Here is a 26,936-nt window from a genome sequence, read left to right on the forward strand (position 1 = left end):
GATTATAGTTTCATGCCTATCTTTATTTCCCTTTATATTTTAGTTTCTTGAGGATAGAAAATTATCCCTTAGCACTTGGCACAATGTCTTGTCAGATGGATAGTTAGAACTCCTTAGGTATTGGTAACTGAATTGACTCAAATCTAGTCCCTAATTTTACAGATGGGTTAAATACCCAAGACCCAAAGAAGTTAAATGACGTGCTCACAGTCAGCTGGCTAGGTGGAGGAAGAGGTGGGACTCCTTCCGCAGTAGCGTGCTGACTCTGCCTGAGTGAGCAAGCACTAATGTGAAGTAGGCTGTCACTTTCATCACTGTTGCAGTGCAGAGAATTCTACAGTTTCAGCCTCATACCAAATCGGAACTCACTTCAGAATGTTTACAGCGTAGACAGCCTATAGGCCAATGGGCTCAGGAAGCCAAGGTTTTGTGAATTCCATTCCTTCTGGACTGGAAGGCTACTGTTGGCAAAACATTGAACTATCAGTATTATTTGTTGTTTTTTACAGCAAGCCACTTAAGTCAAACACTATCATTGCCTGCTTTTGCTTACAGAGAGAGGTCGCTGATATTGAGTCAAAAGTTTTGGCCTGTGTTAAGCAAGGACTTGGTGACAGACTTGTATAGTAATTGTGTCTTGTAAATCAACACTGCATTATAAGATGGAATTAATATATTTATTGAGAAGCCTCAGTTGATAGAGAATAAATATGAATATGTATGAGGTTCTAATACTTATTCAGCAAACTTAATCATTCACTAGAAATTTGAATGCCAACTGTGTGCCATACTTGTATTGGGGGTGTAAAGAATATAAGGCAATAAGACCTTCAAAGAACTCGTAGTCACCTCTGGAAGATAATTAAATGGTAGATATGAAAGATATGAACAGGTAATTATGAGATCATGGAGCAGAGGTCTGACACTTATCCTGAGCAAGGATATCTGTATCTTAGAAAACCTAAGGAGGAGGCGCCTCCTAGACCGGAGCTTTCAAAGGGTGGGTAGACTTAATGAGTCAGAGGAAAGTGCTGGAGAAAGATGCAGAAACATTTCAGAAGAGAGAACACTATTTGCAAAGGAACTGAGCTAAGAAACTCCACGGGGTGATCCCGAAAAGTAAATTTAAAATTAGTAGTATGAAGAGATGAGCCCAGGGCGTACAGGGCAATGTAGATCATATAAAGGAGCTTTGATTATCCCAGCTGGCAGGGAGCCACTGAGGGGTCGGGGGCAGCACGGTGACATGAGACCACTCTGGTGCCTGTAGGAGAGGGGTGTATTTAGGCCAGAGGGCTGGGTTCAGGTAGTGGGTCAGCTCAAAGGGGGTGCAGCGATGCAGGGTTGCTGTGGTAAGAGCGAACTAGGGCAGGGGACTGAATGAAGGTTGATTTGAAGAAATGGAGGGCAAGAATTAATTAGGGGGTAAAATTGGCAGAGGTTAGTGAAAGAAGATGGTGTGGAGTAGAGGGAGATTGCAGGAAGGACATTTTTCCTGATCAGGGTGTCTGAGGTAGATGAACAAGCAACTAGAGGAAATGACAGTGAATTCCTTCTGGGGAATGCCACATTTGAGGTAAGTATATCCAAAGAGTTGGATATACCAGTTTGAAACTTGGAGGAGAGATTGGCACAAAGGATAGATTTTGCACAAAGTGTAAGCACAAATATATCTGTCAAAACAAGAAGACATACCCCCTGTATGGTGGAAAGGAGAGTAAGCCAAGGATGGAGTCCTGAGAACACACTATCATTTAAGAACCAACAGAGAAAGAAGAGCTTATGAAGAGCACAGATTGTCTAAGGTCACAGAGTTTTGAAGACAGATTTTAGTCAGAATAGGAAATAATTCCAAAATGAAAGGAACGATCAAATATAACAAGAATATTTAAGAAAAATACTGAAAAAATGTTTATTGGAGCTGAAACTTTGGTCATTACTGACCTTGTTAAGAACAGTTTCAGAAGTGTTATGAATGGAAGCTGGTTTGGTACATAAATGGGGAACGAGGAAGTGGAGATAGTGGCAAGTTTAAGTGAACAAGTGGACAGTTGCTAGGTGGGAACCTGAGGAGGTATATGGCGATATGGCTGTTTGGTAAGGATTGTAAATATGGATGTTTGAAACAAGAGGTTTGGGTGACCCTCTAAAAAAGAGAAAAAAGAGTCATGCTTTAGCATGTAACAAGCTCTTTTTGTGCTCTTGTTTCCACTGGCATTTCCTAATCCCCAGATGCCCCCTTTGGATAGCAGAGAAACCCTTAGCATAGAACAGTTAAGTGAGAAAGTTAGAATCAAAAAGGAAATGATTACATGTTGAGAAATGAAATTATTAACACATCCAGCCCTTCAATACTATGCCTTTTTTCCTAGTTTAATGTATTTTTCTGGGTTTAGATTTCATTTTTAATGCCCAATGATTAGTACCCTCATAAGAGTTTCCAAAAAGTCCCCCATGTCTTCTGTAGAATTATCCTCAGCTAACACAATCTATGACTCCTCCAGCAAAGATTATTTTAATATAAGGAAAGCAAATGCAGGTCTCAGGACTATGACCCATATGTTTAAAGAACTCTTCTGCCACAGGTGATTTTTTTTTTTTTTTGTCATATCTAAAACTGTTGTAGTATAACTTTGAGGATTCTTTAACATCAGAGCTAGTTCTAAGGGGAACTTCAGACTTCAGTCATTACAATATACTCAAAACCTCACAGATCTCAAGACCTTGGACTTGACCTCCGAAAGCCCATCAGAAATATCTTTGTTCACTTACAAAGTAAGTTACATATCTTACTCAGTAGGATATGTAACTCTGAATACTTCTAGCCATCATCCCTCTGTGAAGAAGAGGGAATGATAAAGCTATAATCAGTCTAAAAAATGATAGGAGGCGCAAAAAATAAATGTAACTTGAAATTCTGAAGTTGAAATACAAAGTAACTATGAAATAGCAGGCAAAAATGTGTTACTTTATAAGCATAATTTGCAGTTATTTCAGATGTTTACTTGGTTTTGAAGTATTGAAATCTGATTCATCTATTTTCTGACCACAGTAGAGATAAACTGGAAATCACTAATTATATCAAGAAAAATTAAAAATTCCCAATCATTTAAAAATTAGGTAGTGTACTTCTAAATAACTTATAGATCAAGAGAGAAATCACAGTAGATATTATAAAATATTTTGAATAATGGTGAAACTGCTACATATCAAAATTTGTGGTATGAAACTATAACCTGCTTGGAAATTTGTAGCATTAAATAAATACATTTGAATAAAACCTGAAAATCAGTGATCTAAATATGCATCTCTATAAATTAAAAAAAGAACAAATCAAACCCGCAAAGTATACTAGGAAGGAAAAAAAGAGCAAGAACTAAAGTAATAGAAAATAATTGTAAACTAGAGAAAAAAATTTTAAGGTAATTCTTTGAAAAGATTAATAAAATTGATAAACTTCTAACAAGATTAAGCAAGAAGAGAAAGCACAAATTACTAACCTAAGAAATATAAAAAGGGCATCATTATAGAGAATGTGGACATTTAAAAGATAAGAGGATATTATGAGACAATGTTATACTAATAAATTGGAAAATTTAGGTAAAATGACCATCTTTGAAAAACACAACCTAATGTAACTGAAACAAGAAGAAATAGGAAATCTGAGTAGTTTTTCTGTATTTACTGAAGACATTGAATCTGAAATGAAGAAAAGACCTTCTCACAAAGTAATCTCCAGACCAAATGGATTCCCTGATGAATTTTCCAAACAGTTAAGGAAGAAATAACATCAATATTATACTAATTCTTCCAGAGAAGAATTAAGAATGCTTTTGAATTTTTTTGAGTTCAGCAAAACCTTGATACTAAAATCTACCACACATTGTAAGAAATGAAAATTATAAGCCATTCTATTTCATGAAAATGGATTCAAAACTCCTGAAAAAAATTTTTAAAAATTCAATCCAACAATATATAAAACTGATAATCCTTGATGTCAAGTGGATTTATTTTTGGAATACAAAGTTGATTTAACATTCGAAGACCAATCAGTGTAATTCACTTCATTAACACCATAAAAGAGAAAAAAAATGATATCTCAATAGATGCAGGAAAGTATTTGCTTAGATTTGATATTTGTTCAAATATAAAGATTGAAAAGATTAATAAAATTGGTAAACTTCTAACAAGATTAAGCAAGAAGAGAGGTTAAAGGTTGAAGGCAAAAACCTTCAACAAACTAGGGTTAGAAGGGAACTTCTTTAATCTGAAAAATTTATAGCCAGAAAACTTAATGGTGAAATACTGAAAGTTTTTCCTCTGCAATGGGAGTGATCGAAGGATGCCTTCATTTACCACTTCTGTTAAACTAGAGGTCCTAGTTGGTATAATAACCAGAAAGAAAGAAATCAAGAGATAGGTTTTAAAGAAAGAAAGAAAACTATCATTATTGGCAGATGATATGAATGTGTATGTAGAAAATCCAAAAAAGAATCTACAGACAGCAATTACAATTAATAAGCAGATTTGATGGGTTATTAGATACCAGATCAATAAAAAAAAAAAACACCATTTTTTAAAAGTGTTATCATTTACACCAACATTGAAGAAAAAAATAAAAAACACTTAGGAAAAAACAAAAATGTGCAAAATCTCTACATTGACAACCACAAGATCTTCCTGAAAAAAAAATTAAAAGAGCCCTAAGTAAATGAAGAGAAAAACTATATTCATGGATTGTATGAAGACTCAATATTTTACAGGTGTCAGTTTTTCCCAGATTGATTAATAGAATCAATGCAATCTCTGTCAATGTTCCAGCTTACAGTGGAATATAGTAATAGCAATGAGAGTGAAGGAACTTGTTCACATAACAACATGGATAAATCTAACAGTGTATCCCAAAAGAAACCAGAGACAAAAGTATTTATACTGTCTGATTCATTTTTAAATAAGGTTCAAAAACAAGCAAAACTATAGTTTTACAAGTTAGGGTAGTGGTTACTTTTGGGAAAGGATAGTGACAGGGAAGGCACAAGGGGGCCTTCTGTGATGCTAATAATGTTTTTTTTTATGTAGGTGTTGGTTCATGTTGTGAAAATCCAAGTGCACACTTTCAATTTATGCATTTTGGGATGGTTTAGTTAAAAATTATTTTAAACAAGTATGGAAAGGGAGAACAGAAGTTTGATTCCATTCCAAAAGAATCTACCAAGTCAGAGATCTGCCGCCCCCTGCCCCACCCCACAATGCTCAGAGCAGCTATGCATTAACGCCTTTGACATCTTTTGGGCAGTTGCTGCATGATGCACTGAGGTGGGGACTAGGGTTCAAATACAAACAAGGCACCACCTCCCCTCACGGAGCCTGTAGAAGTGGTGCTGTAGGTGAGCTACGTACAGCGTGCTGTGGGCGCCCTGCAGAGAGGGTGCCTCTGGGCGGAAGAAAGCCTCATGGGCTGAGGCTGGGGCTGGGTGGAGTAGGATACGTTGGACCTGACGAGCTGTTGAATAGACCTCTCCCAAATGATGGGACTGGCCTGTGTCTGTGCTCATCTGGTGGCCACTAGCCACGTGTGGCTGTTGAACACTTGTGCATCTGAGGAGCTAGGGCATCTGAGGAGCTGAGTTTTAAGTTTTATCCCATTTTGATTAAGATTTCAGTTCAGATGCCCTCATATGACTCCTAGCTGCCAGATGGGACAAGGCAGTTCTAGACAGACAATGTGACACATACAAAGATGCAGAAGCTCAAGGGATTGCTTTAGTGAAGAGTAAAATGATAGATACCTAATGACAACAAAGAGTAAATAACATGGTAAGGAATAGTCAGATGATGGAGAGCCAGTTCCCAGGATGGCCCAGTGGAGAAAAGAGAATAAGGAAGTTGACTCTTTATTCAGTGTTTTGTGACTAGAGCCACTTACCTGGGCAGCTTGCCTGAGGAGCCTGTATCTAGGGTGTTGAGCAAAGTGTACCTGTAATCAGGTACATTGGCTTTGACTGTTGTTAAACGTGGGCTTAACTGATTTGAAGACAAGTAAATTTAACAGAGTGAAGATGAATTAACACCAAAGTACTTGCTCTCTTGTTATTTCAGAGTGAATTGTATGTTTTAAGAGTGATAGAAGTTGGTTGGGTATATTGTAATGTGAAGTTTTATTTAATAACATTAGAAATGAAATTGTGTTCTTCTCAGATAAGTACAGGAATAGTGTGTATACAGAGGGTAAAAGGATCCAAATTGAGGAACTATCAACAGCCTTGACAGGACAGCTCCACAACCAGCCAAGAACCTAACATAGGATAAAAATGAAAGGAGCTTTGAGGTGAATCTCAGTTTCAGCAAGCTGACAGCTCTAACTTTTATCTCCATTTCTAAGGGGTAATTTTAAACCCCCACCAGCAGGTACCCTAGATACCCTCACCCTCTCAGTATTGCCTTCTCTGCTCACCACTTCCTCTTGGCCTGAGTCCCTTCGTCCTTAGGAAGAGTACACTATCCTCTCACTCTGCAGATTCACTTCCTCCAGCTTTTTGGACTGCCTGACTTGGTGACCAGGACTCTAAGGATCATGCAGAGATTGGGTTTGAGACGATGGTAGTATCCTTTCGCAATCACAAGAGGCCTGTATGAGGAGCTAGCTGGTAAAGCAAACGTGTTTAGCTATTTTAAAGAAATAGTAAGACAATTGAATGATATTTCTAAATTTTGTCCAACAATAGTCTTTCCAGCCTCGTAGTTACTCAAGATGTTCAGTGACATTGATCAGTAAGTACTATGGTGAGGAATGGCAGGCAGTAGAGGGCCCCTTACCCAGATGTTCCTATAGAGAAATATAGCTAATATGCTTGTAATTAACCTATCCTTCCAGTCAGAATCAGCTCGGTCCTGCATGCCTGCTTAGTGGTTGCTGTTTCTCAAGAATGAGTGTTTTTTTCAGGATAATTTCTAAAATAGTCCTGTGCATCAAAGGCATTTTGATTAAACCTCAGATTAACTCTTGGGTAATCTCAGTTCATGGTAGGTTCCTATTTTCCTAAAATGATTATCAAGTTCTAAAGGTGTAAAACACCTTTTCCCTAATTTATCACTTTTTCCCTAATTTATTTCCGTTTTAAAATATAAATACTAAATATGTAATGGCATTTAAAACAACCCCTTGTTAATTTGAGCGACATAGATAAGCCAGACAATGAATGACCCAGACAATGAATGACCCAGTCATTGACAAAATCACTTAAGCACTTGCTAGATATTAATTCATTTGGGGTGAGACTAATGTAGGCTAAACTGTAAATCAAAATTTCAGAAATTATAAGTGATTCTGAAATGTAAAAGGCATCTTGTACAGTTTCTCACCAAATGCAAGAATCTCCTCTGTAGCATCCTTTGGGCGGGTTCCCCATTCATGAACAGTTAGATTGCTTGACGTCAAAATAGATTTGACCAGGATGCATATGACAACATGGATGAGCCTAAAGGATAAGCCAAGACAGAAAAGGATGAATATTGTATGGTCTCACTAATATGAACGAAATACAATGAGTAAACTCAAAGAGGTATACTCTAGAGTATAGGTTACTAGGAATTAGAATGTGGGTTGAGAATGGGAGCTGATACTTAATGTATGTAGTATTATTAATAAGGTTAATTGTAAAAGTGTGGAAATGAAGAGAGTTGAAGGTAACACATTATAATGAGTATAAGTAACACTGCCGATGTATAACTGTGATTGCGGCTGAAAGGGGTAGTTTGTAGATGTAATATTTCAGTTGAAAGGAAGCTAGAGAATAACCTAGGGTATGTATAATATAGTGATTTTGGTGGTGGATAAAGATTGTGATTAATAGTATAAATATAAGATGCTCTTCTTTTATAAAGTGCTAAGAATATGGTGATACATGGGGAAATTACAACTAATGTACAACTTTTGAACAATAGTTAATGCTAATATTGTATTATTTTGCAGCAATGGCAAAAATATTATTTCAGTTCTAAGGATCAACAATAAGGAGGTATAAGGGGCTATGGGATATTTCCTTTTGGAATCATGAAAATGTTCTAAAATTGACTGAGGTGATGACAACACAACTCTGATGAAAGTGAGAGCCACTGAGTGTACACTTTGAATGGATTGTACAAGGCATGGGGCTTTATAACACAGGGAATCCGGTAGTGGAAGATGGACTGTAGTTAACAGGACAAATAAGAGAATGTTCCCTCATGAACAATAACCAATATAGAATAGTAATACAGAGTGTTAATCAGGTAGGGTGGAGGGGGAAATACTCCAAATGTAAGATATGGGCTATGGTTACTAGTAATATTTTGAGGATATTGCAGATTTGGTGGTGGGGAGAAGTATGGGAGCCCTGTATGATAATATGTATGCTTGTTTTATAAACTCACAACTTTTGCTATATATTTATTAAGTGATTATGTTGACATATGAATGATATACTTGAGTAAAATTTTATTTTTAAAAAACCGGGTAGATTTGACAACAAAAATACTTTAATGGGTATGGCCTTCTTAAATTTTCAGCCCATTAACCCTATGAGATTGTATTCTCAAATGGTAAGTGTTAATTTAAAATGAGGTTGGGGAAGCGGACTTGGACCAATGGATAGGGCGCCCGCCTACCACATGGGAGGTCCGCGGTTCAAACCCTGGGCCTCCTTGACCCGTGTGGAGCTGGCCCATGTGCAGTGCTGATGCACACAAGGAGTGCCATGCCACGCAGGGGTGTCCCTGCATAGGGGAGCCCCACATGCAAGGAGTGCGCCCCGTAAGGAGAGCCACCCAGCGTGAAAGAAAGTGCAGCCTGCCCAAGAATGGCACCGCACACATGGAGAGCTGACACAGCAAGATGAAGCAACAAAAAAGAAACACGGATTCCTGGTGCCACTGATAAGGATAGAAGCAGTCACAGAAGAATACACAGCGAATGGACACAGAGAGCAGACAGCTGGAGGGGGGGGAGGGGAGAGAAATAAATAAATAAAATTTAAAATGAGGTTAATTAATTTTCAAAATTCAGGCAATTGGGTATGATATTTTTAAATGTAGTAAACTCATCAGTATATAAAATTTATATTCTTGGCTTTTTTTCCTTTAAAGAAGGGAGAAGAGTAAATCCACAACCAAATGATCTTTTAAACCACACCTATAACATGGGTGAAGGGACCCTTTCTTTTTTGTCACCCAGAGATTCCTGGGAGGCAGGAAACATTGTCTTAGTTGTCTTTGTATGTAGAGTAGACCTAAATAAATGTCTTCTGTTTGAATGGATAAGTGAATGCTTGCATGAGTAAATATACAGACTTACTGAAGAGGCTCTTCACTCATTTTTTCTCTCAGTTTCACTTGTTTCCAAGGCCCTCTTGTAATAAATAACATTTGTATTCAGGAGCTCATAAAGCTCAGTTGATCCCTGATGTATTTTAATTAACGCAACTTTAGTCGTGTTTTCAAGGTAAAGTTTGTGATTCTAAGAATCACGTGGGTTGATGTTTTCCTACAAATTAATGACTCTTTTTTATTATTGTTTTTTTGTGTGTGTCTAATATCAATAGCTTGATTATGTCAACTCCAGAGCTGTCCAACTTGGTTCTCTCCTCGTCCGTGGCCTCACCACCTTGGTTTTGGTCAACAGTACATGTGGCTTTCCTTTGAGAACGAATGATTTCATGCCCTGGAATATATTTGATGGGAAGCTTTTTCATCAGAAGTACCTGCAAGCTGAAAAAGGTTATACTGTGGAGGTTCTTGTAGAACAAAATGTGAGTTCATTTTTATTTTTTACTCATTTAGCACTTTTCAGAAACGATGATAGTTTTGAAATCAGTGGCTCATCCGAATATGCATCATGAATATTCAGAGTCCTGTATTGGACATCAAAAAATTTCTCATCAGCAGTGCTAGCTGCCTAATCATTATTTTACTTTGGGAAAAGCAAACATGCTTACCAGAAACATACCATTTGAGAACAAGCATATTCCCAGGATTTAAACATTTATACAAACAACACTAAGACTGCTGATTACATTTTTTTAAATTACTGCTTTCCTAATAAAGGATTGTATTATTCCATAAAAGCACATGATTTGAAGCATGAGACTTCAGAGTCAACACATCTAATAGCTTGTGCCATAATAACTTAAATTGGGTTCAGGACCCTGAAATTTCTGCTTAGGGAGGGTGAGTAGCATCCCACCCAATGTGACACATTTTGAATTTGTCATGTATTTTTAATCCTTTCCCCTTTTTAAATTAAGAACTAATGCTTCCTCTAGAAGTGCTTGCACCGGCATCAGACTAATTTAATATGAATAGTTACGATTTATTACTTGAAAATATTCCCTAAAGGCTGCCATTTTAGTTGGGGACGTTGGCTGCAGTGCCAGCTTTATAAGTACAATTGCTACATGATTCCTGGAAGATTTCCAAGTAAGGCCTCAAGCCAAACTCATTTGGAATGTATTTTAATATCCACAAGGCACGGGCAAGACAACTATGAGCTAGTGAGAGAGCATATTGGTCTGTTAAGATAAAGTACTCTAAGCTTTCATATCAGATAGAAAACATTTGGTAATGTGTTACCATCACTATTTCTCACCAAAAAAAAAAAAAAAAAAGGAGAGCTAGAGAGAAATATGTCCAAGGTTGTCATAAGAAATTAAGTGTACGGAACTTAGAAGAAACCAAAATTACGTAGAGACAGCAAAAGCAGAATAATGAGGAAAAATATTCCTCAGATTTGGCTTGCTACTGTAAAAGTGATAGAGGGTCAAAGTAGACCAGACTTATTGGTCCACAGTCTATAAATCATCCATTATGGATCCTTTTTTCTTTCTTTATCTAATCTCTTGACCAAGTATAAAATAATTATAGGTTGACTTTGGCTTAAAAAAATTAAGGTGCGTATAGAATAGAATATACAATCATAAACCAAAAAGCTAGAAGGAAAGATTGAATTCTTATTCCTATATCTGCTGCTGTTTAATAAGATTTTGGCATTACCACTTAATGTTCTTACAGTGAAGAAGAATTGGAATAATAAGATAAATGCATAGATTTTTTTTGGATAAGACTGTGCAATAGTAACCTAAATAGTCACAATAGAATTTGGAGGTTTTTTTTAAAAATGGTTATCCAGTCTACAGAAGACAAAGGAAGAATGTAGCTGCTTAATGGTAAGGAGAACATTAAGTTCCAAAAAACCTCTTGTTAAATTGTAATGTGGAAGGAAAACTGTACAGCTGCTCTGGAGACGGGGTGCAAAGTGGACAGCACATTAGGTTAATACCCTTGGAAACTTTTCATTCATGTAATTAGTATCTCTTGAGCTTCTGCCACTTGCCTGACACTGTTCTGCATGATCTGGATTGAATGAAGCGAAATTGAGTCTCTTTTGACGAAACGTGTAGCACAGCTTTGATGTAAATCTGGGTCTGTTTGCAGAGAGCTCAGCTGACCAAATTCCAGTCCCTGAAGACAGCCGTTTGCAAGGCCTGCATGAAGGAGAACAGACGGATCCTGACCAGACAGCAGTGGCTGGCTCGCAATGCAGGTTGACAGGCATTCCGGGTTTAGCGTCACCGATTAAATAAGTGCCTTCTGAATCACTATCAGAAATAGGGCTTAACTCCTTCCTGTGGCTCAGTGGTAAAAGAATACCGAGGAATGGATCAAACTAGAAGAAAAAAAAAAAGTAAAATGATAGGGCTCAATTCAGTGGTTTAAATTCTAGTCCCATTAGGGGAAAAAAAATCAGAAAGGATTCACTTGTTAATCAAATAATTACCAACTCTTTCTCTGGGTAAATAACCTCCCCTTGAGGATTCCTAGAGTACAGAGGCTGCTTGAATGGGGATTGTTTATTTTTAGAAGTTTGGGTTTATTTCTTAATAATGATATATTAGAAAAATTTAGTCGTAAAATAAAAAAATATATAAATGACCTTGAATTCTGTCATCTAAAGATAACAAGTGTTCTCACTGTAATCTTTTTTGCCATATTTTTCTGTTTCATAGCCATGATTACACTCTGTGCAGTTTGTGTCCTGCTTTTCCATTTTGCACTTAGCTTACAGGATAATCATAGTCAAATTAATGAAATTCTCTTTAAGCAATGGCTTAAATATAGATATATTTACTTAATCAGTTCCCCTTCAGAGGAGCTCTTAGGTTGTTTCCAGTTTTTCTCTATTATACGTAATGCTTTTATGTGCACCTTGGTGTGTAAAATTTTTTCTTAGTTTCTAATTACTTCCTTAAAATAGCGTACCATAATTCATAGAATTAGAGATCACAATCGAATTTTAGATATGTATTTCCAACTTGTTTTCTAAAAACCTTTTATCATACCTCCACCAGCAGTGGTTGAGAGTTTTGGTTTCATGGCACACTGTCCAACATTTAAAGAGTGCTGGCTTTGTTTTTTGTTTTTTACTAGTTTGACAGGGGAAAAATTATATCTCAATGATTTGATGGTTATTTTTTTAATCAGTGAAATTGGCTATCTTGTTTATTACCTTATTTTGATGATAAGTTTTGCATTTTTCTTCTCTTACTAACTCATGTCCTCATTTAGTTAGTAACTATATTTATAACTGTCATAGCCCCATTTTTTTTCTTGATAGAGTAAAAAACCTTGAACCAAATTCCTACCCACCAGACTCTCTTCAGGAGTTCTTCTTGGCATTAGCCTTTCATTTCATCCATTTCATTTCATTCTCAAGAGGCTTGATGATAGGAAGTCAGTAAACTAGCTCGAGACGTGTCCGACTCTCTCAGGTGTTGTGTATGAGACCTGACGAAAGGAGATCATATATGAATGTCTAAAGGGATTTCAAAACAGTGAGAGGAAGTGTTCTTCTTCCCCTTTTCCCAGTATAACAGACTTGCTCCCAGCTCCATCCTCTTCTATATCCTTTAACGTTCACCTGCCAACTATAGATAAGTGGGACTGGAGAACCCAAAGCAAAAATGTATTAGTTGCAAAATAAATGTCCAACATTTTCTCCACCTTGCCCATTCTTTAACTGGCTGGAAGCCTGGTAGCAGCAGTCTACCCTGTAAATAAAGACAGTATTGCCGGAGTCCCGTTACTAATTGAGATTGTTTCTAAAACAGTGACAAGGCGGCATGGAAACTTCCAGGTGGCTGGAATGCAGGCTTTTTTTAGTTAGCAGGAGTTCCTGGGGTCTGAAGGCCTGAACCTTCTCTCTGCATTTCAGAAGGCAGGTGGTCATGTCTCAAAGCACTGTCACCATGACGTGACGTGAAAGCTTTGTTGTAAAGCACCAGGCTAGCCTGTGATTCCACAGTAGTTGTGCATTTTCGTGGAATACAGCAGTACGGTTATTTTCACTCTTTATAGCAAACTGTATTTAACCCCTTCGTAGTAGAATTCTACATACAAAAGGGCAGAGAGTGTTGATCCTGTCATAGTATTCCAAGTTAATGAGGAAGACTACATTTCCAGAGAGACCTGATGAATCAATAACACCATTTGTATGATTTGGAAACTATTACTTTTTTCCTCAAAGTCATTTTTGTCACAAGTCCAACTTCAAGGTTATATGATTCAATGCCCTCAGATTGCAGGGACTGTACACCAAAGTAACTTGCCCAGTATTAAACCAGTTATTAGTGTAGAACTTAGACTAGAACCTTAAGGTCTATTTTGAGGGGTTTCTTGTTTCATCTTAGCTTTTTAACCTTGTGTTGTAATATACACATATATAAAAAACTGTTTTCAAGTGTACAATTCAGTGGTACTCATTATAGCCTCAGTATTGTGCTACCATTGTCAGCATCCATTACCTGACTCCCACTAACTGAGCCAGAATCTCATTTGCTGTGGCCCCTCAATGGGCATTTTTCACGAGCTCTCCACGTGATTTGTGAGCACTTGAAGAGTTAGAAAACCGCTGACCCAGTTCCACCTTGCTACCTTGATCGACTCTCGAACATGATGTATCATTTAGGCTGAGACATTCGATAACCTATTAATGTGCTCATTACATGTTCCCACAGCGAGATGGGGAAGACAAGGCTCCAGTTACCAAAGAACGGGCTATGGGCCTGGTCATTCGAGTCAAAGACAGCACTGGAGAGACCGAGGATCAGGTAAGACAGTGAATTATTAGGCTGGCACAGGACCTGCCCGCAGTGGCACTGCTCGGCATTTTCTTTCATAATGATGTCCTTTTATTATGGGGATTTTGCCAAAAACTGATTTATATCTGTTTTGAAAATAGGCGGTATATATATATAAATAAATAAACTATGTCAGATAAATGTTATGGACATATCTAATTTTCATTGCTTAGTGAAATGGAGACACTTTCCATGCTTGATGCTAGTCTATCTCTGCTACTTGCCATTTTATTTATGTTCTGTCAGTCCATTCGTCTGTTCAAGACGTAGTTCTTTACAGTTTAATCCATGGAAGGTTCTTTGAGGGTTATATGCACATAATCTTTCCAATGAAAAAAGCACCAAGAGTAGCACTCTACTATCAGTAGCGTTTTGGTATTTGCCATGACTTGGTTAATATACCTAAAAGCCTTGCAATGTAATCTGGAAAATGAAACAAATCTTTTCCTTCATACAAACATAATACAGATACCTGGTTTTAATGGCATATTAAGCTGGATTTAGTACACAGTAATGAGTAATAGAAAACCTCACATCAGTATGTAAGCTCAGATTCCTTACACTTTTGACAGCCGAACTTTATAAAGACTTCTGAATTACCTAAGGTTTGTAACTTTATCCTTTTAAATACAAACACACCTTTAATTTAAATTTTTTTCCAACTTTTGCAACCTTTAAAACAGATTTCACAAACTGGGCAAGTTGTTAACTAAAGCACAGTAAATCTTGGGCATTAACCAAATTGACATTTCTGGGTTTGACTCTTTGTGAGCTGCCATTTCCTGTAACAGTAATTTTGCTGAGGCAGGAATTTCAGTGTAGGCTTGTGTGTGATGATAGGTCACTTAGTGGGCAGCCTGGTGAGTGCTGAGCTGTTTCCTCTTCTTCTGGTAGTAACCGTTTTACAGTGCCAGGGTAGAACTGACATATTTAGTGAACTAGACAGTTTAGTATAGACCAGAGTTTGTAGTGAATATTTTAAAAATTCTCCTCCCAGAGAGAGAGAAACTTCGTAAATACAGATTTATATTTGCTTTGGAAAATATTCTCTTGAAATTGCTTAACCTGCACGGACTCTATCCTACCCAATCATGCCACCAAATGTCATCTGTAGCTTCCATATGGTCTAATTGAACATATTTAGTAACATTCCACCACTCGTAATCTCTAGTACAGTATAAGCATAAGGATTAATCTACTTCTTTGCCAACTAAATTATCTGAATATTTATGCTAGAGCAGTATATCTGACATGAGGGCAAAATACCTTCTTTACATTATCTAAAATATACTTGAGATTGCACGTAATTTAGAAGGTACTGCAGTTAATCAGACTAACCAACAAATAGGAAATGATACGAGACTTTTTATACGGTGGTGGTTGGAAGCTGTGTATATGCCCCCTAATAAGTTCTTAAATCTAATCAGTTCTGTGGACATAAACCCATTGTAAATAGGACCTCTTGATGAGACTTCTTCAGTTAAGGTGTAAACCACCTCATTTAGATTGGGAATTAATCCTGTTACTGGAGTCCTTTATAAATGAAAAAAATACAGAGAGAGAGAAGAGAAAGCCGTGGAAGCAAGAAGCTGAAATCAATGAAATCCGAAGGAAAGGGAGAGACCATCCGACACCAACAGTGCCTTGCCGAGGAGCAGAAGAGTCGAGGATCATTGGCAGCTGGTCTTTGGGAAGAGAGCGTTATCTTGATGATGTCTTGATTTGGACATTTTTCTCAGCCACTAAACTGTGAGCTAATAAATTCCCATTGTTCAAGCTAAATCAGTTCACGGAATTTGCTTTAAGCAGCCTAGGAAACTAAAATAGATTTTGGTCCTGGAAAGTGGGATGTTGCTATTGCAGATATTTAAAATGTGGAAACAGGCTTTGGAATTGAATAATGGGCATAGGCTGGAAGAATTGCGAGGTGCCTAAAAATGCCTAGATTGCTTTAAGAAATGTTGGTAGAAATATGGATGCTAAAGGTACTTCTGAGGCCTTAGAAGAAAATAACTAGTGTGTAAATTGGAAACTGGAAGAAAAACCATCTTTGTTTTAAAGTGGCAGAGAATTTGGCAAAATTGAGTTCAGATGTCAAATGGAAGGCAGAATTTTAAAGCAATGAGCTTGGATATTGAGCTGAGGAGATTTCTAAGCTAGCGGTTTAAAGTGCAGCCTGATTTTTCCTTGCAGCTTAGAGTAAAATGTGAGAGAAAAGGGATACACTGGGAACTAAATTCCTAGGCACCAAGAAACTAGAAACGGACGGTTTGGGACCTTCTGAGTTTCTGGGGAGCAAGCCCCCAGAAAACAGTGCTCCGTGGGAGGGTTTAACTGAACAGTCCTTGCTAAAGAAGGTGTGACTGAAAGTGGACCTGGCTAGTCATTTCAGTGCAAGAGGATTGGAAGCGCAGTTATCCAGGGAGGATCTGTGGAAAGTTCTTTTGTCTGATGGGTTGGACCCCCTTTTACTACATGCAAAATCAACATGGCATATTTGTGAGTTCTACATAAACAGAGCCACTGCCAGCCTGGGCTAAAATGAACAGAAAAGGGACAGATTGAAGAAAAAAATCACTTCAAGGGCAAGACCACAGAAGCTGAGGTCCGGACCGAAAACATCTTCTCAGGCCAAGAGATCAGGCCCACCCATGTGTGTAGAGAGACCGAGTCCGCCCCAACACTTGGAGAGGGCCGGCCTCCCTCTCCGTTCAGGAAAAGTGCTCCTACTCCAGTTTTCTGAGATGCCACGGGAACTGCAGAGGGTCTGGCTGCCACCCCAGTCCTTGACATGGGTGGACCCTATACCCTGGGGATTGTAAGAGTCTGGCTGCCATCCCAGTGTTTGAAAAGGGTGGAACCTTCACTCCAGTGTTCAGGATGAACATGGCCTCTGAAAGCACTGGGAAGAGGTGGGACTGCTGCTCCGTCCGGCTCAGAGGACCAAACATCAGACCTTGGAATCTAATAGAGTATTAGATTGCTTCCCAATTGTTTAGGACCTGTGACCCCTGTTCTCCTTCCAGTTTCTCCCTATGGAAATGGGAATGTTTATCCTATGCCTGTTCTTCCATTGCATATTGGAAGGAGATAACTTGTTTTCTAGGTTTCACAGGTCTTCAGATGGAGGGGAATTGTGTGCCAGGAGAGAAGACTCCCATAACCAATTTTGATGAGACTTTGTACTAAGTAAGGCTTTGGGGATACTGTGATAGAATGAATATATTTTGCATGTGGGAAGACATGTCTTATGAGGATCCAGAGGGTAGAGTGTGGTAGTTTGAAATTGTATGTAACCCAGAAAAATGTGTTCTTAAATCTAATCCATTCCTGTGGGTGTAAAGCCTTTGTAAGTAGGACCTTTTGATGAGGCTGCTTCAGTTAAGGTGTGAACCACCTCATTCAGTTTGGGACTTCATCCTGTTACTGGAGTCCCTTATAGACAGAAGAAATACAGAGAGAGAGCGAAGAAAAGCCATGGAAGCAAGAAGCTGAGATCAACGAAACCCGGGCGAGAAGGAAGAAACTAGCAAATGCTGCCATGTGCCTTTCCATGTGGCAAAAGATTGCCAGCAACCCGTCTTCGGGAAGAAAGCATCACCTTGATTATGCCTTGATTTGGACATTTTTCTCAGCCTCAAAATTGTAAGCTAATGAACTCCCATTGTTGAACCTGAACCATTTCATTGGAATTTGCTTTAAGCAGCTAGGGAATTAAAACATATACTTACCTAAAGTTATATGGTAGAACCCACTTCTATGGAATATTTTCTCATTATTGCTATTCTTTTGCTATTTTAAATAGGGTGTCTGGGAACATCTCTCTGAGAGTGATGGAGGTGAGGGCCTGATGGAAGTAAGGGCCACTAAATGTCTGAGGGGCGGACCATTCCTGGCCAAAGGAATAGCAAGTATGAAGGCCCCGAGCCAGTAGTGTCATTGGCAGGTGTGCCTGGAGTGGAGTGAAGAAGAGGGAAATTAACAGGAGACAGGGTCAGAGTGTTCTCAGACAGGACCAGCTCTCCTGAGGTTACATAGGCTACTGTAAGAACTCTGAGGTTTACTCTAAATGAGCTTTCATGGTGGCTTGACCACGGTGATTATAGGAGAGGTGGTGAGAAGTGGCCACAATCTGGATATATATTCTTTAGTCACCAGATTGACACCCTAAAGTGACATTAATTCTAGAATTTCTCTTCATATTTGGGTTGGAAAATTGGTAACAAAGAGGTCTGGGGAAGAGGTATGTAGATAGACCTTTCTGAGTAGGCAAAAAACCGTAAAAATATTTGTGTCCCATACACCAGAGTGTGACTTTAGTAGAGGAAGATTTTAATAATCAGATGGATAAGATGACCTGTTCTGTGGATAGCCAACAGCCTCTTTACTTATCTGCTCCTGTCATTGCCCAGTGGGCCCATGAACAAAGTGGCCATGGAGGTAGGGGTGGAGGTTATGCACGGGCTCAGCAACGTGGACTTCCCCCCACCAAGAATGACTTGGCTCCAGCCACTGCTGAGCGCCCCTTCTGCCAGCAGCAGAGACCCACACTCGGCCCCTGATATGGACTCTTTTACTTGACATGTTTTCCTGTTGAAAAGCAAACAGTGTCAACTAACCCTCATAAAGCTGTTTTTAAAAAAACAAAACAAGCACACGTAAACAAACCAGAGCCTGATTGTGCAGACGTCAATTAATCAACCCTTGGAGAAACCCCTGTGCTTAAAGCCCGGGTCTTCTGCAAGGCGTCACATCATCCTGGCGAAAATTTTCTCTTAGCCCAAGTGCCTAGAAGAAATGTCACAAGTGTTGGTGTATTCTTTAAAGTAAAACAGATATTAAAGGAACATATTTGAATTAGACAAAGAGAACCTGCCTTCCTTGAATTTACAGGAAACAAAGAGTTTTCTTCACATTCTGCTGCAAAGAATATTTGTGTCTAGAAATTTCTCCTTCTTGTGCATATTTTTTTTGAAAAGTGTCCCTAGGAGAGAAGAGTAAATACTCTTAGTCTTTGAATTTCTGTATAATTCTACAGCCAGATCATTTGGGTAATCCAATAATCTTGGTCCAACAGAGTCACTGTCAGTCTTGTCAGAAGTCCATATGCCATTGCTGTTTTTTATTGCTGTCATCTTTTTCATTTGTCCAATGTAGATGGTAACCAATCCTTGTGGCAGGTTAAAATGAGGCTGAGCGATCTTTTGGTGGTATATTGTTGAGTGATTTTTCTCCAGTCAGACTCAGGAGCTTGGTGTAGTTCTGAAAAGAAAGCAAGATCCAAGTTTGGAGATAAGCAAGTAGGAGGCAGAAGGACAAGGAGAGTAAGGAAGCTGAGGGGGCTGGTAAGAGAATGGTTGAAATGGAATCCTGTTGGGATTGGACTAGAGAGGAAGAAAGTAAAGTAGCGGAAAGTCCCGGAGAAAAGAGAGCCTTTAAGGACTAGAGTTGAAGAAGTGGTTGAGGGAGTCAAAAACAACTGATCTCGAAGTGTTGGTTCTCAGCAATTAATCTAGTAGGGTTTTAAATTCCAGAGATGGCTCAAGCAACAACAAAAAAAACCAGATTAATTGTACTCCATCAAAATGAAATACTTTCGTGCATCAAAGCACATTATCAAGAAAGTGAGAAAAACAACCTACAGACTAGGAGAAAATATTTGGAAATCATAGATCTGATAAGACCTATGAATATATAAGTAACTTGTATAACTCAACAACAAAAGGACAAATGACCCAATTTAAAAATGAGCCATGGACTTAAATAGACATTTCTCCAAAAAAGATACAGAACTGGCCAATAAGCACATGAAAGGATGCCATCAGAGAAATACAATCAAAATCACAGTGAGAGGGGGATGGATGTGGCTTAAGCAGTTGAGCACCTACTTCCCACATGGGAGGTGTCCCCGGGTTCGGTTCCCAGTACCTCCTAAGGAAAACAGAAACAAGCAGCAAGCAAAAAACAAATGTAAAAACCAACATGGGAGTTGATGTGGCTCAGTGGTTGATAGCCAGCTTCCCACATACAAGATCCTGGATTCAGTCCTTGGCCCCAGTACCTCAAAAGGAAAAACAAAACAAAACAGTGAGATTTACTGCCTCACACTCAATAGAATGGCTATTATTTAAAAAAAACAAAACAAGGAAAAACAGAAAATAGCAAGTGGTAGTGAGGCTATGGAGAAATTGGAACCCTCCCACATTGTTAGTGGAATAGAAGTGGAATTTTGGCATTTCCTCAGAAAGTTAAACCAGGAACTACCATATTACGCAGCAATTCCACTTCTAGAAATATAGCCCAAAAAATTGAAAACAGGGACTTGAACAGATACTTGTAAACAAGTATTCATAGCAGCATTATTCATAAGAGCCAAAAGGTGGGAACAATCCAAGGGTCCATCAGTAGATGAATGGATAAACAAAATGTGGTCTTTCCATGCAGTGGAATATTGGTCAGCCATAAAAAGGAGGAAGTTCTGATACATACTACCACACGGGTGGACCTTGAAAGCATTATGCTAGGTGAAATAAGTCAGACACAAAAAAGGACAAATATTGCATGGTTCCACTTATAAAAGAATATCTAGAACTGGCAAATTAGTAGAGACAGAAAGGAGATAAAAAGTTACCAGAGGCTGGGATGAGGAAGAAGGGGTAAGGGGGAGTTATTGCTTAATGGCTACAGAGTTTCTGTTTGGGGCAATGACAAAGTTGGGGTAGTGGAGGGTAGTGATGGTAGCAAGACATTGTGAATGTAATTAACACCCCTGAGTTGTGCCCTTCAAAATGATTAAAAGAGGGATTTTTTTGGTTGTATGTATATGATACCACAATAAAAGCATTTAAAAAAAAAAATTCCAGAGATGCAGGCATGCTAGGAAAGATACTGCATGGGGCGTGACTGAAGGAGGAGGTTGGTGAGTGGGAGGAGAGCTGTTCTCTGCAGGAGCTCTGAGGTTAGGTTGTGGCTTGGTGTCCTTGTGAACTGGTGAAATGGGTTTGAGTTAATATAAAGGTTAAACAAGACTCTATAGCTGGCCCATTTTTTTTTTCCCCCAGGAGTACTTTTATTTTTATCTCTCCCTTCAGCTTACAAAAATATTTTAAATATCTAATGAAGAATCCAGAGGAAAACCTGGAATCCCAAAGTGCTTCAGTTAGTTTCTTTCACAGACACGCCAGTGAACAAAGATCCCTGCCCCTGTGGCAAACGTGCTGAGCCCTCTACCTGGAACTCTCTTTCCTCCTCTCTACTACCAGACAACCTTTTTCACCCTTCAGGGCTCACCTGGCATGAGGTTCCGTCGTGGACTCATCCCCTGAGCTCTAAGCCTGTGCCCCCCAAGATGCCCTGTACTTCCCATTACTCCCCTCCCCACCTTTCATTCACTGGTTTATTATTTCTCCTGCCAAATAGAATGTGGTTCATCATAGGCACTGAGTAAATATTTGGTGCCTTAACAAATCCATGACTCAATGGATGATCACAGGCCACCTAAGACATGTACCCTGTTTTTTGTTTTGCTCTAACATTTGTATTCTTTTCGATATTGAGAGATTCTCAAGCTGTGGTTGGGGTCGGCTAAGGTGTTGGCTCTTTGCGCCCAGTATATTATACTAAGCTTACCACACTCCCCCGTGTTTTTCTTTTCAATTCAGTGCAGGCATCTCTAACTATAAATTCCTGCACATTTCCTTTCTAATGTGCATTGTTTTAGGGTACCATCTACATATATAAGAAAAAGCCAAATAACCAAAATTAATTTGCCATTCTTCTAGACCCAGAAAGGAACAGGAATGATTGTATGGCTAGTGCAGGAACAGATTGGAGAAGATGAGCTGTTTAGAAAAGTCGTTCCAGGGCATGTTTTTTTTAACATAGCACTAAAACATACAGGATTCCATGATAGCCAATCCTGTCTAGTAAATTAAATGTGAGACAAAGAGAGCAGTTTAGACATCTGTTTATCTCACCTCATTATCAAATAAGTGCAATGGGTTTCTCCCATGGCTGTGGAGAGTTAGCATAGTAAACTGCTCTCCAAGAACGAAGAAATAAGAGAATCAGAACTCGTCTGTACTCCTGCATGTTGGAAAGCTTCAGACAGAAAATAGTTCTCATGCAGATGTAGAGGTCCCCCCGCTTTCTTATTGCCAACATGACCATTTTGCATTTCAGGAAATGTTTTGAAATCTAGGGAATGTTTGCCAGACTTGGATGCAAGGCCTGGAGAAGCATCTTTTGCCTCTTCTCTTCTGGTCACTTCAGAGCAATAAAGCCATAGTGGCCTCAGCAGCTAGAGCCTTGGCTTCAAGGCCATGCCCTAGCTCAATGGAATTTGAAGGAAATCTCTTCCTTGAGACAGGAAAATAATTAACGAGAAAACGAAAGGATGATAATGCATGTGATTGCTTGATCTGGAAAATTTAAGAGTAAAGGCAAAATTGAGGGATTAAGTGCTGGGTTAGTATCAGATTTAAGAGTTTAGTATGGGGGGGTGAAATTAAAACTTTCCTGAAAGACAATATATAAGCAAGGGTAATATGTTTCACTTGCATTTTGCCTTACAAGGGGAAATGTTTAGAAAAAGGTTACTGGAAGGGCAAATGTGTTTTCTAATTTCAGATGTTTCTGTATAAAGTATATGTTCATATATGTTTATGTGTATGTATAGGTTTATGTGTGTGCCTGTATATAGTCTTTTACTAGGACTGGAACACATTTTTTAAGGTCAGGTAATCCACTTTTTCAATTTTAATTACAATGGTTGGATTACATCACCTTTTTCTTGGCCAGCTTGCTCTTTGCTGGGTTTTGCCTACCCTGAAGTCCTATTTTGATATTTCATGAAGATATTAAAGTAGTCTAAGTAGAAAGTTGTCACTATTTCCAGGACAGAGTTAAAATAACTAAAAATGCCTCCTAACCCAAGTATTCAGTTACTGCTAAAGCTTTCCAAAGTTTGAACCCTTGCTTGACAAGGGTTGAGTTCTTTCCATTTTGACCAGGTTGTGGGAAAGTTAGGTGGTAGCATCACAAAAGTTGTAGGACCTTTCTTGACCCAGAGTTCCCTTTTTATAGGGCATTCTGCTTGCTGGTTGTGTAAACTAGGGCGAGTAGAAAACTCTCTCCCCATAAACCCTGCAAACAGTGGAGGTGTGAACCTCATCTTGCTAAGGTGGTAAACATCAAAGCCTTCTTGGAACTTTTAAAATGCCAGCATACTAAGCCCCACAACTTGGAGAACAAAACAGCAGCTCAAGTGCGAACATTTTAACCTTTTCCTTGCTGTTAGAATACCTTTACACAGCCCAGCTGGTGAGAAGTGATGTGCTAAATTCCACAGTCAGTAGCTACAAATTTGCCTGTGCTTTCTTCAGATTTTCACTTCTCTGTGGTAATTCTGTAGGCCCTCAGCGGTTATAAAAGGACCCCTTATTATCTGTGATAACAAGCATGGGGGCAGAGATAACAAGTATAATTGAAATCCATATGTAATCTGCAAACCTCCTGTTGGCTCTTCCTTTTCAACTTCTCCTTTTTTACCCAACCTTTTGCTAGAGCAGCACAGTTGATTGATGCTTGTTTCACTCCTCTGAGTCCTTGCACATCTTCTAGAAGAGGTGTGAAGGGCCAAAAGGCTAGCCACGGGGAAGATGATGGCAAAAGAGAAGTGTATTACACAAAGAGTGGAAGGAATGCTAAAGTCACAGACTTCTGCATGCCAGAAGAAAACTCCGAGCATGGGACATTTTGAAGGGAAAAAAAAAACTTTTTTTTCAGTATGAAAAACCGTCACCCTTTTTACTCATTCTCTTCATCCCAACCTTCCCTGTTTACCAAGAAGGCAAAAAATGGCCAACTGCATTGGGGGTTGGAAAAGAGAAGCTCTGTGCTCAATTGTAGAAATAGCCACTCATTTACTTTTTTCCATACTTGGCAAATTGTCTATCCATGAGCCATCTGCATGTGAATTTCCATTTCCAAAAGTCATTGGCAGTAGTAAACGTCTAGATATAATGCAGATGGTTGGAATTGGTGTTAACAGGAGCAATTCTGACACTGTTTCCTAAAGGGGAAAACTTCCACTAACAGCACTACCTCTTAATTAATTGCTTCCCACTTTAATGGAATAATTATAGAACAAAATTTTAGTGGCAGGTGGCCACAACTGAAAAGAGAATAAAGTTCTGTTCTCCAAATACAACTCAACATGTTGTTTTTATAAATACTTAGAAATGTGCCGTTTTTTCCCGTTGGATTATCTAGAGAGCTTGAATTCTTAGTTTTGGTTTTCCCGTCTCTTCGGTACAGGAAGCAGACAGTATGAACACGACCAGTGGAGGAGGCATCCATCATCTCCTGGGTGAGTGCAGCCTTTTCACTTCTGAACAAACCAGTCCTATCGCAGACTCAAAGGAAACATCTCCCCAATCACACGCATGTTTCATATCAAATGCTGAACTTTAAAAAGAATCCGATGTTAAATCCTGACATAATCTGCAGACCAGTTTGCTTCCACCAGAAAACTATTGAGAGAGAAATTATGCAGAGGCCTGAACTTAAAATCCACTGACTTAATCTACTCCAACCCAAGGAAAAATTGAGAAAATGACACTTGCCCACCACCAACTTAAGTCATGCTGAGTTGCTGTTTCCTAAGTGCTTTGAGACCTTCAAATGGAAAAGCTTTGTAAATTCACATTGGGGGATAGCCTTCTCTAACCTGTTCTGGGATTTATTTTGCTAAATGAGCCTTATTGGATTGTTCTAAAGCCTGAGGAGTTTCCAAATATTTTTAGGCTCCCTTTTTAGGGTGCGTTTTAAGTTGCATAGGCTGCATCCCTGTTACGGGTTAAAAGCTAACAAATGGTTTGACAAGATTGGTGTCAGTAAAGTAATATAAACTCATTTTATCACCAAAACTCAGCTGCCTGTAAAAGAGATGACTGTCAACAAGTCCTGACAATGTTAGGGGAGGGACAGGCAGAAAACAAAAGTATTAATCTGCCTCAAGTAAAATTTAGCTCAAATAATCAGAGAAAAGAACGTCTTCTGGCTAGGGAAATGACAGGCAGAAAATTAAAGTATTAATCTGCCTCATGTAAAATTTAGCTCAAATAATCGGAGAAAAGAACGTCTTCTAGCTAGTGAAAGAGGCATAGACCCTGTCCTTGCTCCATCTTACAGGTGGTCTTCCAAATACATAAATGAGTTCTTTGAGAAAGGTTAATGTGAATATTGCAATATAAAGACAGCCAATTCATTTTTATTCTAAAAACATCAATAGTATTCATATCCTTTGCATCATCCAGAATACCCCTTGAATGTAGAGGCCAAGAGAAGCACTAAATTTTTAGGTTCCTTAGATTTAAAGGAAGACTTTTGAGTTGTGAATTTATTTTTATTACACTAATATTATGGAGGGGAGTGAAAATGGCTTAAGTTTTTAAGATAGCTTGTACTTTGCTGGGAGTAAAACAGAAATTATAGCTGTTTAACATTCTTTATATAGCTTTTGCAGTAGTCTGAAATATACATTTAGATGTATGTCATAAATAATTTTAGTCAAGCCAAAAAAAAGCTGGATAATTAAGGTAAAGAGGATCTCAGAATAATACCATAATTCCAGATTTCTGTAAAGAAATTGTCTGGCTTTTTATAGTTCCTTGACCATAAACCACAGGTAAGAAATACATTTATATCTCAACCTAGTATACATATATAATATATATATATATATAGTGTGAGTTTATACTACAATATATATACTAGGTTGAGATATCTACCAAAGTTTGAAGCCAGAGTTTCATGAAACAATTCCCATTCTTAGCATGTATGGTACACGCCAATATTTGCTATACTACTAACAAATAAATGCTGGTCACAATTCACTGAAGTGATTTCATGACCTACTTGTGGATCATACCATAAGCAGGTCACATTGTGTTGTGGGAAACACTGCAGTTACAGAATAATTCTTTAAGTAAAATATTTTTACAGGCTTTTCTTGATAGCTTCCTCCTTCAAAGTAAAATAATCAGAATAATACTGCCCAATTTTATCTACTGAGGAGAAAATCTGTAAGAGATCCAAACCTAGCTTGAAAAAAGAAGGAAAAAAATAATCTTTTAAGTTGCTTCTCCAGTATATCATATAAAAAAAAAAAAGCTTTTGTCAGCTTATTTTCAGAGACGGTGCCTGATTCCATCGCCCCGAAACAGTCATTGTTGACACTGTTAACATCTTCATGAATTTCATGCCTGTCTTTTTCATCCATGTGTGTGAAGTATGGTTGATTTGTTTTAATAAATTGGGAATCTTCCTATATGCTGCTTTTTCCTGCTAGATTTTTTTCACTAGAATGTGAGATGTTTTTCCCTATCATTCATCTTTGAAAACATGACTTCTTATAGCTATCTAGTATTCCAGAAATTGTGATCTAGTTAGAAATTTTAACCAAAATTAAAGTTTCCAACAATGTCTCTTTGGAAGTGTATGAGCAGAAAGAGGTAAACACTTCCTTCTCACCTTCCTGGGAGGAGAATTCACTCTGCTCAGAGAGTTCTACCTGGGAGTCCTGACACAGAAGGTGGCTCACAGATCTGTTGCTGTCGTGTGATCCTTTTCCTTATGTTTTTGCCAGACTCTGGCTCAGTGTTTTTTTACAGCAGAGCATGTGAAGACAGAAGCCCTTGCCTCGAGGTGAGGGTTTTCAGTGCAGTCAGAGCCCGGGCACTTCAGCCAGGAAGCTTGTAAAGAACA

General features: G+C 38.5%; 1 protein-coding gene across 2 annotated transcripts in view; it reads left to right on the forward strand.

The window, feature by feature from the left end:
* Nucleotides 1-26,936, forward strand: part of FAM120B (family with sequence similarity 120 member B) — a 123,701-nt gene that overhangs the window by 87,443 nt on the left and 9,322 nt on the right. For both annotated transcript variants that reach the window (XM_012529905.4, XM_012529906.4), the window contains exons 8-11: nucleotides 9,579-9,785; nucleotides 11,467-11,575; nucleotides 14,046-14,138; nucleotides 24,486-24,537. In XM_012529905.4, the coding sequence (XP_012385359.2) occupies nucleotides 9,579-9,785; nucleotides 11,467-11,575; nucleotides 14,046-14,138; nucleotides 24,486-24,537 (461 nt within the window). The remainder of the gene's footprint in view (nucleotides 1-9,578; nucleotides 9,786-11,466; nucleotides 11,576-14,045; nucleotides 14,139-24,485; nucleotides 24,538-26,936) is intronic.

Source organism: Dasypus novemcinctus, chromosome 28 (genome assembly GCF_030445035.2).
Source record: "Dasypus novemcinctus isolate mDasNov1 chromosome 28, mDasNov1.1.hap2, whole genome shotgun sequence".
NCBI lineage: Eukaryota > Metazoa > Chordata > Mammalia > Cingulata > Dasypodidae > Dasypus > Dasypus novemcinctus.